This window comes from Aspergillus uvarum, assembly GCF_003184745.1.
Source record: "Aspergillus uvarum CBS 121591 unplaced genomic scaffold BO82scaffold_16, whole genome shotgun sequence".
In the NCBI taxonomy this organism is placed as follows: domain Eukaryota; kingdom Fungi; phylum Ascomycota; class Eurotiomycetes; order Eurotiales; family Aspergillaceae; genus Aspergillus; species Aspergillus uvarum.
The window spans coordinates 303,694-315,834 of NW_020291313.1; the positions used below are offsets into that span (position 1 = coordinate 303,694).

The 12,141-nt window shown below is 50.2% G+C and overlaps 7 protein-coding genes across 7 annotated transcripts; 3 read left to right on the plus strand and 4 right to left on the minus strand.

Annotated features, from left to right (window-relative positions):
• Positions 1-222: 222 nt before the first annotated feature.
• BO82DRAFT_382305 (Clavaminate synthase-like protein) lies at positions 223-2,703 on the plus strand (the record flags this gene model as incomplete). Its single annotated transcript, XM_025637918.1, has 3 exons — positions 223-263; positions 587-1,459; positions 1,932-2,703. The coding sequence occupies 3 exons, from the start codon at positions 223-225 to the stop codon at positions 2,425-2,427; spliced, it is 1,410 nt and encodes a 469-aa protein (XP_025493699.1). The 3' UTR covers positions 2,428-2,703.
• BO82DRAFT_42453 (aromatic amino acid transport protein aroP) lies at positions 2,550-4,364 on the minus strand. Its single transcript, XM_025640295.1, has 4 exons — positions 4,027-4,364; positions 3,213-3,948; positions 2,783-3,159; positions 2,550-2,712 (listed from the first exon to the last, which is right to left on the minus strand). Exons 1-4 carry the CDS (start codon positions 4,236-4,238, stop codon positions 2,673-2,675), a joined length of 1,365 nt encoding a protein of 454 aa, XP_025493700.1. The 5' UTR covers positions 4,239-4,364; the 3' UTR covers positions 2,550-2,672.
• Positions 4,365-4,413: 49 nt separating this feature from the next.
• BO82DRAFT_42491 (uncharacterized protein) lies at positions 4,414-5,254 on the minus strand. The gene is made up of 2 exons (XM_025640313.1): positions 4,542-5,254; positions 4,414-4,469 (listed from the first exon to the last, which is right to left on the minus strand). The coding sequence occupies exon 1, from the start codon at positions 5,153-5,155 to the stop codon at positions 4,661-4,663; it is 495 nt and encodes a 164-aa protein (XP_025493701.1). The 5' UTR covers positions 5,156-5,254; the 3' UTR covers positions 4,414-4,469; positions 4,542-4,660.
• A 775-nt stretch (positions 5,255-6,029) lies between these two features.
• BO82DRAFT_352917 (uncharacterized protein) lies at positions 6,030-6,617 on the minus strand. The gene has a single exon (XM_025634820.1). The coding sequence runs from the start codon at positions 6,491-6,493 to the stop codon at positions 6,239-6,241; it is 255 nt and encodes an 84-aa protein (XP_025493702.1). The 5' UTR covers positions 6,494-6,617; the 3' UTR covers positions 6,030-6,238.
• A 346-nt stretch (positions 6,618-6,963) lies between these two features.
• BO82DRAFT_352918 (putative progesterone binding protein) lies at positions 6,964-7,892 on the plus strand. The gene is made up of 3 exons (XM_025634821.1): positions 6,964-7,285; positions 7,355-7,450; positions 7,539-7,892. Exons 1-3 carry the CDS (start codon positions 7,177-7,179, stop codon positions 7,715-7,717), a joined length of 384 nt encoding a protein of 127 aa, XP_025493703.1. The 5' UTR covers positions 6,964-7,176; the 3' UTR covers positions 7,718-7,892.
• BO82DRAFT_352919 (mRNA-binding ribosome biosynthesis protein NOP4) lies at positions 7,713-10,432 on the minus strand. Its single transcript, XM_025634822.1, has one exon. The coding sequence runs from the start codon at positions 10,147-10,149 to the stop codon at positions 7,960-7,962; it is 2,190 nt and encodes a 729-aa protein (XP_025493704.1). The 5' UTR covers positions 10,150-10,432; the 3' UTR covers positions 7,713-7,959.
• Positions 10,433-10,591: 159 nt separating this feature from the next.
• BO82DRAFT_390908 (DNA repair protein RAD10) lies at positions 10,592-12,054 on the plus strand. Its single transcript, XM_025638539.1, has one exon. It carries the CDS (start codon positions 10,700-10,702, stop codon positions 11,711-11,713), a length of 1,014 nt encoding a protein of 337 aa, XP_025493705.1. The 5' UTR covers positions 10,592-10,699; the 3' UTR covers positions 11,714-12,054.
• The last annotated feature ends 87 nt before the right edge of the window (positions 12,055-12,141 follow it).

The window sequence follows — 12,141 nt, forward strand, 5'->3', positions numbered from 1 at the left end:
AGGTCTGGGGTTTTGTCTCGGTGTGGATTTTAGAGCCGGAATCATACCATGCGATAGAGATGTAGCGATTCCGCTTGGTGCGAGTATGCGTTCCGTTAGCCTGTTCCGCCTTCCTCTTCGTCGTATCGGCAGCCGGGGCTTCATTCTGGTCCGTGACTTCTGGCTGAGGTGGTGCCATATCAGTCTGGGGAGACTCTGAAGCCATCTTAGGGGAGTAACACGATGCGACGATTGATTGTTGGCGTGCAAGCAAGCAGTGACTGGTGCGGATAGATTCCTTCTCCTCGGCGGATGGGTGCGCGGGGTTTCCGTTTTCCCCAGACGGGTGAACGGTCGGACTGGGTCCCGGTTACGTAGAGTGAGAGAGTGACCCCAAGGCGGTAAAGCTGACGGACTGGCAGCTCGGGGCGGAAATCTCCCCGGCCTTCAAGGTTCCAGTCTCCCAACCAAGTTGGCCTGAAAACACCGCACAAAAATCTGCCTGCAAGATTTACTACATCTCATCAGTCTGGATGAAGATCCACCAACGATCATGTTACAATAGCCTCCGGGTATGGAGGAGGCACTCTCGCTGTAACCAACCAAGCCAACAATTCCTCGGTTCTTTCTCCACGACGGCATCGCAGCACCCGTACCGCCTATTGGAATCTCTCGAGGATTTTGAGCTCGACCACTTTCGTCAGACATACTTCATCCCGGAGCACCCTATAATCCTCCCCCTCCGATATTTCCAAACTCTTCCTGCCTTCGAGAAATGGTTCCGCGACTCGCCGTCCCGATTAAACACTGCGTATCTCAGTCAATATGGTGCGGATGCTCTGGTTCCTCTGGAACTGACACAAGCTCCTGTCAGTACTAGTATTGGAGCGAATGGGCTTCGCTTTCGGCAGTTCCATGCGCCTCTAAGCTTGTTCCTCAAATGGATATCTGCTGCGGAATCTCTCGAATCGCACACGATGCGTTTGTACCTGGCGCAGTGCCAGCTCCTTGACTTGCCGCAGGCTCTTCGCGATGATCTCCCCACCCCAAACTTGGTTGCGCAGGTAGGAAAGGGAGATGTTTACGATACAAACATTTGGATTGGATACCCGCCTACGTATACCCCTCTTCACCGCGATCCGAACCCGAACCTGTTTGTCCAGCTGGCCGGACGGAAGGTAGTGCGATTGCTACCACCCTCGGAAGGGCAAAGGGTGTTCGGCGCGGTGCGACGCCGATTGGGGAAGAGCGCTGGCCGCGAGTCTGCTGCAATTCGGGGCGATGACATGATGCACGGCGAGGAGAGGGTGCTGCTTGAGCAAGCTGTCTGGGATAATGCAGCTACCGAATCTACTGGTCCCATCGGATTCGAAGCGCACCTAAAGGCTGGAGACGGCATGTTCATACCTCGAGGATGGTGGCATAGCATCAAGGGACTGGGGGACAGTGTGACTGCTTCGGTAAGATGCCATGCTGTCACGTTCGCTAAAGGGAGTTTACTGATCTTCACCAGGTCAATTGGTGGTTCAGGTAATAAGTGCTGCCAAATGCAGCCATAGTTCGTAGTGTGTAAAAAAGTAGAATCGAATCATACGTTGCCAGCTCCATTGTGAATAAGAAAGCCACGCCACCACAAACAGGGTGAAAAGGCTTTTGATCTCATTGGAAGCTTCTCGAAGCCTGGATTCTCAGTAGTGAAGCTATAGAGGGCAAGTGTCGGCTGTTCCTCACTAAAGTTCTAGAATCCTCTCCTCGCCGCGCCCCCGCCCAGAGCTCCCTCTCACCACCTCATCATCCACCCCGAGATTAAGAAAAAATCCCCATCATTTTCTGTCCGTCACACGTTACTTGATTTCTCTTCTCTCTCTTTCTCTCTCTCTCTCTTTTTTTGCACCATACTAAAGCTACAGCTTATGTGACCGACATATAATGCACATGTCTGGTCCTTTGAGCCGTGCCTCTCTCCTCAACATTCTCCTCAACCCACTTCTTACCGCATCCACATCCACCCGCGCATCGGCGATCAGTACGCCACGATTTCAAACCCATCTCCCTGCTCATCCGCACTGCTTCGCTTCTCATCTTTACCGTCAGCATAACGCCAGTTTCTGCTCAACGATGTCGACGACGCCTTCCCAAGAGCCCCTGACTACTGGCACCGCCCCCCTCTCGGAAAATCAGGAGCGGAAAGAATACCTCGCTCTTCCAGATGCAAGCAGTGTCGACTCTGCGACGCGACAGCTCGACGTCAGTGGCGATGGGACATCCGTGAGGCTGGACCATCTCGGCCCGTTGGTCGTCAACCAGGATGGAACACTATCGAGAATCTCGAACTGGGAGCAGATGACCGAGATTGAGCGGACAAATACATTGAAAGTCCTGGGCAAGCGCAACAAATTGAGGATGGATGCTATCAAAAAGGAACAGAACCAGGAACAGGTAAACTAGGTGGATTCACCAACTGGCGCCGAGACAAGACACTTGGTCGCGTCGGCTGCTGGAAGGCGATTCTGCGGACTGTAATGTCTTCTGCTGTTGTTGTATGCTTTCTATACCGGTTGAATAATTTTACAGGGACGCATTGCCGGACGGCGCGTCACGTTCAGAACTATATTTTGACTATATATCTCCCGCCTGGAGCAATAGAACACATCATCTTTGCCACATCTCTTTGGTCCAACCGTGTAAGTAGGTTAGCCGAACAGCCAATCGCCAAATCGTGAGAGAGGGTTACTGTGTCTTGTTAGTTTACACGAATCGTCTCATGGCAGTCATGCAGCGTCGTGGAAGGTGGAGGGCTTACCGCGAAGGTACTTCAACATAGCTCTTCGTATACTCATCTATATCATCCACTCCAGTCATTATATCGATCTCTTCGGGCTTCAGGAATTTTGTTCGGCAAAAGAATTTATAGCCAAGATATATGATTGGAAACACCGCAATCATCGTGTACGAAAACAAGAATGTCGGTACGTCCCAGTTGCCGGGCAGGAAAACTGTGTATCCTCCGACAAAGGTCATGACGAATGTGGAGACCAAGGCTATGTAGGCGACATAAGGCTGGCCCCAACTCCGGTAGGGTAGAGTCTGCCGGGCCACGCCTTGTGCGATCAGAGCTTTCCTAAATCTAGTGTATGTGAAGGTAATGACCGAAAAATTAATGAGTTGGGAGGCTGTCATCTATCAATCTGGTCAGCACTCGAGTCATGGCACGTTCAGCGAGGGGGCCCTACCAGACTAACAAACCAGTTAAGGACGACTGCTGAGCCATTGGAAACCTGTAAGAACGCAAGAAGGGAAATCAGAAGAACGGCCAGCACGCAGTAGATTGGTATACCCTTTCTGGTGCATTTAGTGAGGATTCGTGGCGCCTTGCCATCAAGCGCAAGCCCATAAAGGCTACGGCTGGCACAGTAAACATAGCTGTTACCCGCGCTGAACGAAGCAAGGAGAATCATGGCATTGACGATGTGTGGCAGCACTGGGATTCGTAATCGATCCATTGCAATCACATAAGGCGAGGACGCAGCGCCGGGCAAATCTTGTTCAAACGCAGCCGCCATTTCGGGGTCGTTATAAGGAACCAAGATGCCAATGCAAAGCACCCCCAAAACAAAGAATGCTGTGAGCCGAAGGAATATGCCGTTGTAAGCCTTCGGTAGAACCCCACGGGGATTGACTGCCTCCCCGGCAGCCATTGAGACGTAGTCAGGCCCGGCGATGGTGAAGCTAGCCTGAATGAAACAAGCCAAGAACCCAAGCCACCGCCCAAGATCGCCAGGCTTATAATATTCTGCGAAGGCTCCAGGGTTTCTCCAGTACCGGAAGCCGAACCGGTCGCCGAGAGGGTTACCTCCAACCATCACAATAAATGTGAAGAATATCAGCCCCACACTAAGTAAGACTTTGCTGAGAGAAAGCCAGAACTCAGACTCGCCATACCATTCGACGGCAAAGAGATTCAAAAGACTAAAAAGTCAACAGTTTTAGATCTGGTTAGAGAACTGCGGTTCAAGGGTCCATCAGAATAAAGGAGAGGCCACGCACACGTAGAGTGCTAGTACAATGATAACAATACCGGCAACTGGAACTGCATCGCTCCAGTAGTTGATAATCATATTACATGCCGTAACTTCGAACGGGACCATAATGGCTTCGAATATGAAGAAGTTGTAACCAGCAGCCACGCCGAAGGCTTCGTCGACATATCGACCAGCGAATCTAATGAAAGGTGATGATATGGGCAAGTAGGTAACCATTTCTGCCAGGCCTAGCACAAGAGTTTGTTCAGTGACGGTCTTACCAGATGAAACGGATACAGGGTGCCTATGAACCAATCACCGGCAGAAACGCAGGCGTATTCATGCTTTCAAAGGTTCTCGATGCCGAAGTAGAGCAAGGATCGAGATGCCGTTGTTGACAGAGAGGTGGAACTGGAATATTTTCGGGACCGCGAGGAGAGAAGCCAACAGGATTGAACAATAGGGCCCCTTACAGACTGTTATACAGAGGATGACTAGGGACCTATTCCAAGAGCATATAAGATTTGGCATTTCACGTACGAAGAAAAGAGGCATTTGATCACAAAGGCCATATTCACACCCGTGCTAATTCACAACCAAATCAAATGTGTCGCAGTCCTGTCCTACTTAGGTTTCCACGGGGGGCTTGTAGGAACAGCTCATTGAAGCTGAACAGCACGTCTCAATAGCTTTCCAACTAGTGGAGGAACTGGCTCATTTGTAGTGAATGTTGACTCACTACCATTGAGGCAAACTCTCTGGGACAATAGTTGCCAGGTTGAGATGGCAGCGGGAACAGTAGGGAAGGAGAGGAAGGGCAGTATGAAGACAAATTGGCAGCAGTAGTGGGAAACTAACCAGATCAAAAAAGCCAGAAACAGGCTGCCAGGGCCACCATGCATCAAGCCCTTACCAATCTGCACATATAGTGCTGTGCCAATTGTACCACCGATGCCAATAAGTTGTATGTGTCTGGGCTTAAGCTTGCGATGTGTGTGGTCGGAGGCGAATGTATTTGAACAGACAGCGGACTCTTCACTACCATTGAGTACCACGCCCTTTTCATGGGGTCCTTGGTGACTGGCAGCTTGTCTGCTATCAGGACAATCTATTGTCGGGGATTGCCCCTCATGGAGAACAGTCGCAATAATCATCTGCGAAGCGTGTGTAGGACCTTGACCCACAACTGCAATTCTGGTTCACTCGGATGATCAACAGACAGGCAGAGCGCGCTTCATAATAACAATGCAGAAAGAATCTCCGGAGAGAAAGAGCAAGGGCTAAGGAAAGCAGCGGACGAAGGGAGGCCGTCGTATATGTAGCAAGCCACGAAGCGGGCGGAAGACGGTATCATGGTCGTAATAATCATGATTCATTACAGTCGCCTGCTGATTTGGCTGGCCTACCTCGGCAGGTATGTCAAAAGACAAGCAGGAAAGCAAATCATAGAGCAAGAGGGATATCTCCAGCACGGGCGACTCCATTTTGGCTCCCCACAATGGCGGACAGATAAAAAGGCCCTTACTTCTAGCCCGAAGATAGACACCAGACTAGCGCGGAGGGACCAAAGGGAGGACGCGGGCAAACCCACAGCAACATTCCTTCAGCCTGTAGTAGTTGACAAGGACTGAGGTTTCCATTAGTTAATTCACAATTGTCAGCCATAAGGGTTTCCAATGCCAGTTTGAATAATGATGTGTTGACGACATGATAGCTCCAGGGTTGTACTAAGTAAGGTACTCCGTACTCCGTAGGTCATTGGTAAATTGGTGAAACCTGGCGGGGTGGGAGAGAAATGTGCGGGGACTTGTTGAAGGGCCCGCCAGTTGAAAACGGTTCCCAGTTACGAAGTACGAAATACAGTACAGTACGGAGACTAGACCTTTTACTGCTAATGGCTATAGTTAACACCGGTTGAAATTAATTCTATTGCTACTACTTCGGACATACCGCTGCCATCCATCTGCGGTACACCCAGCCTGAGGCGCCCCAATTACTGCGATCACATAATGTAATAGTTACTGTCTTCTTCATTCCAACCGTGCCTGCTTACAAAGAAGAGCATCTCATCAAGGCCCGGGGGCGGGGGTGAAATATGGTAAATTTGACAATCCGATGGCCCCAGTATAGCACTGAGCAGAAGATTTGACCAGCCCAGACAAATAAATGCAGTAGAAACTCCAAAAAGCGCCATAGTTTCGTCCAAGCCAGATCATGCTGATGACCCCGTCCAGCGTCTAGTGGGATCGCGCTGTGGTTTCGGTTTCTGGGGTCGGCGGACGACTTCGGCCTTGGGCGGGGGGCTTCTGCCCTAGCCAGCTGGGGGGGAAGAAGTCATCATTATCTTCGAAATATAGGCGATGCGATAATTCCGACTCCAGAGGGTTCTGCTGGCGTTTTTGTGAGTGTGTAACCTCACTGACTTCGGGCCTTTTTGTGAGCAAAGGTACAGACTCCAACTTCTCCGGCTGATCGAAGTGACTTGGGGGCATTATTTGAGCTGCAGTGAGAAGTGGATTTGGAGGAGATAATGCGATGATAACAAATCAGCGGATGTGAAGATAAATGAGAATTTAGGGGGAAAGAGGCAGGCGGATATTCATCGTTGCGACATGCACAGTATTCGTATGAATCCAATTGTTAGCCAACATTCCTTGACGTCAGATGCCCAAAGCAGTATTATGTAAATTCGGTACTCGAGTATGAGAGATACTCAAATACTGTGTGCCCTCCAAGTACATTACGTATCCTTATATGCAACCTCAATCCTTATACATATTGAAGGACGGTGGAAGGTAACAAGCTCCTGCTCAATGGAACGAAAACCTTGATCTCCTCGGTGCGTTGAGTTATGAGCATGAACATACATTAGTTTTAAAAAAAATATATATATAATAAATAAGTACAGAGTCCAGAGGACTTCAAATGCAGGCCAATGACAGAGAACTGAATTAGAGGTCGCGTTTCTCAGGTTCCGACCCACGGTTGCACCGCCCCGAGCACTTCTTCCCCCGCCTGCCCCGCGTCTTCTCGTCCCGAATCCCACCATCAACTTCTTTTCTCGGTTACAATAGCTTGCTTGTTTATGGGAGTTGGAGTCATAGGTACTCAATCGCCATACTTAATCGCCAGCGCAAAACAAAGAGCGGAATTGTATATCAATCAGTGAGACACCATGGTCGAACACGAGCCCGAGCCGAAGCGTTTCTCCCCTAAGATCCCTGTCCAGCTTGACCCTCCCAAATACGATCTGATAACTGTGGAGGAACTATCGAAATGCGACGGTCAGTTGATTTTGTTAAGAGATGCCTAGGTGCACGCAGCGAGTTATCTCTGACTGAGTGCGACTACAGGCACCGATCCGAATCGTCCTACGCTGGTCGCAATCAAAGGAATTGTTTTTGACGTGACTCGCAACGTTGCATACAGCCCGAGCGGGCAATACCACGGTGGGTTCAAACCCGGGCTGCTCGAATAATCCGTTTAATTGATACATTTATATGTTCTTGTTGTGCTCATACATTTGTCCGGTTGCAGTATTCGCCGGAAAGGATCCCTCCCGCGCCCTGGCCTCCTCGTCGCTCAAGCCTGAGGATTGCCGACCTGACTGGTACGATCTTGAGGATAAAGAGAAGACGGTACTCGATGAATGGTTCACATTCTTTAGCAAACGGTACAACATTGTTGGGAAAGTGCAAGACGCCGCCAACTATTGACAGAAGTGAATGAGGCATTTTGTGGTACTTTCTTGATTAGCCAGCGCTCCTCTATCATAAGCGCACCAAATATGCCTCAGGACTGGCAACTGGTGCCTTCATATGTTGTTGTGATACCTAGCATCTTAGTTCTATCTATCTAAGTAATATCTCAACTTATTCGTGAGGATTGTTAGTATAAGTATACACAATAACCATTAGCTATCTAGGTGACGCTTTTGAACTTTTAAATGTACCCGTGTTTAAGCCTTCCCTTTCCGAGTTCTCCGTTGCATTCTCTTCCTTGAAATGATCCGGTTTCGCTTTGCGATCTTGTCTTGTTCCTCCGCGTCTTCACCAGCATCGTTCTTGTCGCTGCTGTTATCAGAACGCTTTCGCTTCTGTCCTGTCTGGGAGATCTTATCCTGCGCACCACGTTTCGAGGCACCATCGCCTTGTTCTTCCTCCTTCTTGAAATTGCGTGCTTTAGACTGCAGTTCATTGCGACGTTTGACGACATTAGCGTTCTCAATGGCGAATTCAACAACGAGCCGTTTTTTCTTGTCCTGGGCATCAGGGGTTGCGGATTTGGGAGGCTCTACGGCATGGCCATTGAGCCATCTTAAACCCATGAGAGCATGGCGATGGGTGTAGTATTCGACGAAGCCGTAACCTCTACTCCGGCCTGCTCCACTTTCCTCGTTGATCTTGCTTCCATCGCGACTCTCATAAACAATCTTGGCTTGTCTGACGACTCCAACACCCTTCTTTTTCCGCTGCTGCTCTGCTTCGCGCATGACATCAGCAGCCCGGTCCAGCTCCTCCTTCGACAAGGGTTGGCGCACGCCGCTTTTCATGTCCTGGGCGAAACCAACAACGGCCTGCCTAGCCAGCTGTTTAAGATCTTTGGACGTGATATGGCGGGGAATGTTGCGAATGGACAAACGCGTAAGACTGAGGTGAAGGCTAGGATTCTTCTTAATGAAGTTTTGTCGTTGTTTGTAACTGTCCTCTCTCATCTTAATTTCAGAAGGCGAGAGTTTCTTGTAGAGAGAGGTATTGGGTGCGATGGTACCCTCCTGAAGAAGGTAAAGACGACGTTTATCAGTATCGCGAACAAGGCGACGAGAAACACCCTCTTCCTCGAGTTCGGTGGCACGAGACTTGCTCACTGCACGAGCGATCTGAAGCACACGGCCATCCAAGGTGTAACGCCCGCTGGGATCAGCGTTCTCATTTTGTAGAACAGACTGCTTGTATGATGTGGATGCTTTCTTGCCCTTGTCTTTATCTGCGGCAAGGGAATCCTGCTGTTTGGGGGCATCGCGCATACATGATACTGCATCATCCACTTTCCAAAAGCAAACAAATCCGGTCCCACGAGGACGCTCAGTTTCTCGGTCAATGACGATTCGTGCATAGCGAAGGGGCCCGAATTGGGTGAAATGTTCATAGAGCATCTCATCGTCACAAGTGAAAGGCAGATTCCTGATGAAGATAGTTGATGCATCCCTCTCATCTTCTTTTGCCTGCTGTTCATCAATCCCTTCACCTTCCAACTCTTCCTCATCGATATCGTCTTCACTATCGAGATCATCGTCCTCGTCGGCGGAAAGGGCGTCCTCGACAACATCAGAGTCAGGCTCTGCCGCTTCCTCGTCTTCATCCGCCATCTTAGCATCTTTCGGCTCCTCATTCTGCTCATCACTCTCCGCGCTATCTTGTTCTTTTTGCAGATTCTCCCAAACATTTTTTTCCACTGCCCAATCAACAGCCAGTGTCCGCCCGTCTACCTCCTTGCCATTGACGCCCTCTAGCGCCTTCTCTGCGTTCTTTTTTCCCCTCAGCACCACGAAGCCGAAACCTGCCAGCTGGTTTCCCTTTTTGGGAAGATAGGCTTGTTTGACCTTTCCATAACTCCGGAAGAGCACTGCCAGATCGTTAGGTTCCTTGATGCTCCACGGCAGGTTTCGGACGATCAATCTGGGTGGCACAGCAGCCGCTCTTTGTTGTTCTCTTTGCTTCTTGAGCTCAAGGGCTTCGGTAGATGGTTTGGATTTGCCGAGGTTCTCGTCAACAACGCGATGGCGCGGTTGCGCATACTCGACCTTGATTTTCTTCCCGGCGAAAACAGTTCCGTTGAGTTCCTCCAACGCAGCCTTCGCATCTTCGACATCAGCAAAGGTCACGAAGCCGTAGCCTTTCGATTGCTTTGTCTCTGGATCAGTGACGACGATGGCATGCTTGATCACATAAGACTGTGAGAAATGTTCTGCGAGACTCTCGGTGGTCGCTGAGGCGGGAAGCGATCGAATGAACAACTCCCTGCGAGGTTGGTTCGAGGAAGACTGGCTTGTTGCCTTTTTCTGCGTATCAACAACGGCCACAGACTTATTTGGGGTGGCTTGACCCTCGACGGCCCTCTCGTTGCGAGAATCGTCACTGTCGGCCATGGTTGGTGTCTGGATGACTTTTTTTCGGAGGAAAATCTGCGGCAGAAAAATCCCAGCAAGGACAAAGTCAAGAGGCAAGGTAGAAGCGGGTCTCAGGGCGGTGAGGATGAAGATTAGATACGAGGCGCTCGAGTCAGAGACCAGTAATTTCCCGGATCCATCTCGTCCTGCCTGGGTTTAAGCACGACAGGAGGGCGAGCTTATATGTATATATCGAGGTATAATATCGATAGGAAATCGAGATATCGAGAAGTTTCCCCCCCAGGTCACAGACAAGCTCTGGATCTATGAGTAGTGGCGGCATGTCTAAGGAGCGGCTCGAACTCTCGACGTCTGCGAGTAGGAGAGGCATATGACGCACTCAGGTTGCACGTGAGGTCATGCCGGTCGGAAAGCCAGCAAACGGCGAGAACCACAGCTTCTCAAGCTCAATCAAATCCAATTTGAAACCTGATCTCTGTCTCAGACTGTGGCCTATTTCTCCTCCAGTGTCGAGCTGGGGCTTAGAATTAGTGCATATATTGTTCATCATATCGCTTTCGGAGAGAATATGGGAAGCGAATCCGATGGCAGAGGCGAGCGACAAGAGTCCAGCGCACCTCCCACGGTCTCGACATCAGGCCAAGCGTTCAATCCACCTAAAATCCAACAGCCTACGCCACAGGCACTGCCCAATAGATCCGGTCCCTCCGCTATACTTGTCTCTACACGACAGAAAGGAAATCCGATCTTGAACCATATCAAGATCGTACCTTGGGAGTACGCGGATATTCCGGCCGACTACGTGATCGGCAACACCACCTGCGCGCTGTTCTTGTCGCTCAAGTACCATCGCCTACATCCTGAATACATCTACTCGCGCATACGGCAGCTAGCGGGGAAGTATCTACTGCGCATTGTCCTAGTGATGGTGGATATAGCAAATCATGAAGATAGCCTTCGAGAACTGTCTAAGACGTCTCTCATCAATAACCTTACATTGATGCTGTGCTGGTCTGCACCTGAAGCTGCACACTACTTAGAGCTGTATAAGTCATCCGAAAATTCTCAACCTACAGCTATTCGCACGCAGCAGGCCCAAACCTACAAGGATTCACTAGTCGAGTTTGTGACTACCCCCCGCAGCATCAATAAATCGGACGCTGCGAGCCTAATGTCCACCTTCGGAAGCCTACAGAACGCAATTAATGCGCCGCCAGAGCAGATAAGTGCGGTCCCTGGATGGGGAGAAAAGAAGGTCCGGCAATGGCATAAAACAGTGAGGGAAAGATTTCGAGTGGAGTCGATGAAGAAGGCGAGTGCTCTCAATAGAGATAGAAATCATCGATCGGCACAGCTGGAGACTGAGGCGTCTGGCGCCCCTTCAAGGTCAAATGAGGGTCGGGAGCATCTCGATGAAGAGTTCCTGCTTGCGGAGTCGGAGAGCAGCAAGCCCGACGTACATGTAGATACTATTCATGTAGATACTATTGAAGAGCAACGGCCCAAAGAAGGCGCCCAGTCAGAGGCAATGGACCAGGGCATCATGGTAGCACTGGCAAAGCTTCGTGAGACTGGTGGATGACGGGACGCTGTGGTTGTGAGTTGATCTAGCATATATCAACCGCCAGATCAGTGGATCAAGCCTCTCGGGCCATCTCGTGTGGGTGAGCCTGAACCGAGACCATAAGCTAGCTGATGGAGAAAGCCGGAAGTTTGCGAGCCAACGCTTCGAGGGCTCCCCTCGATTAGGCAAGGCATTTAAGCTACCTAGTATGTCTGATGCGACTCTCAAACCAGTTCTATAGCAAAGTGTAGTATACACCTCCAACACCCGATCTGTGAGAGATGGAATAGAGATACCTAGTGTTGGCATATTAATCATCTCCGTTTCCTTACCACCTCAGCTCTGGTCACTTCAAAGTCCGCACGGGACATGGACAGAATTGGCATGAAGGGGAGCGTTTATGTATGCGTGCATATACCAAGGATCATGACGTTTAGACATCGACT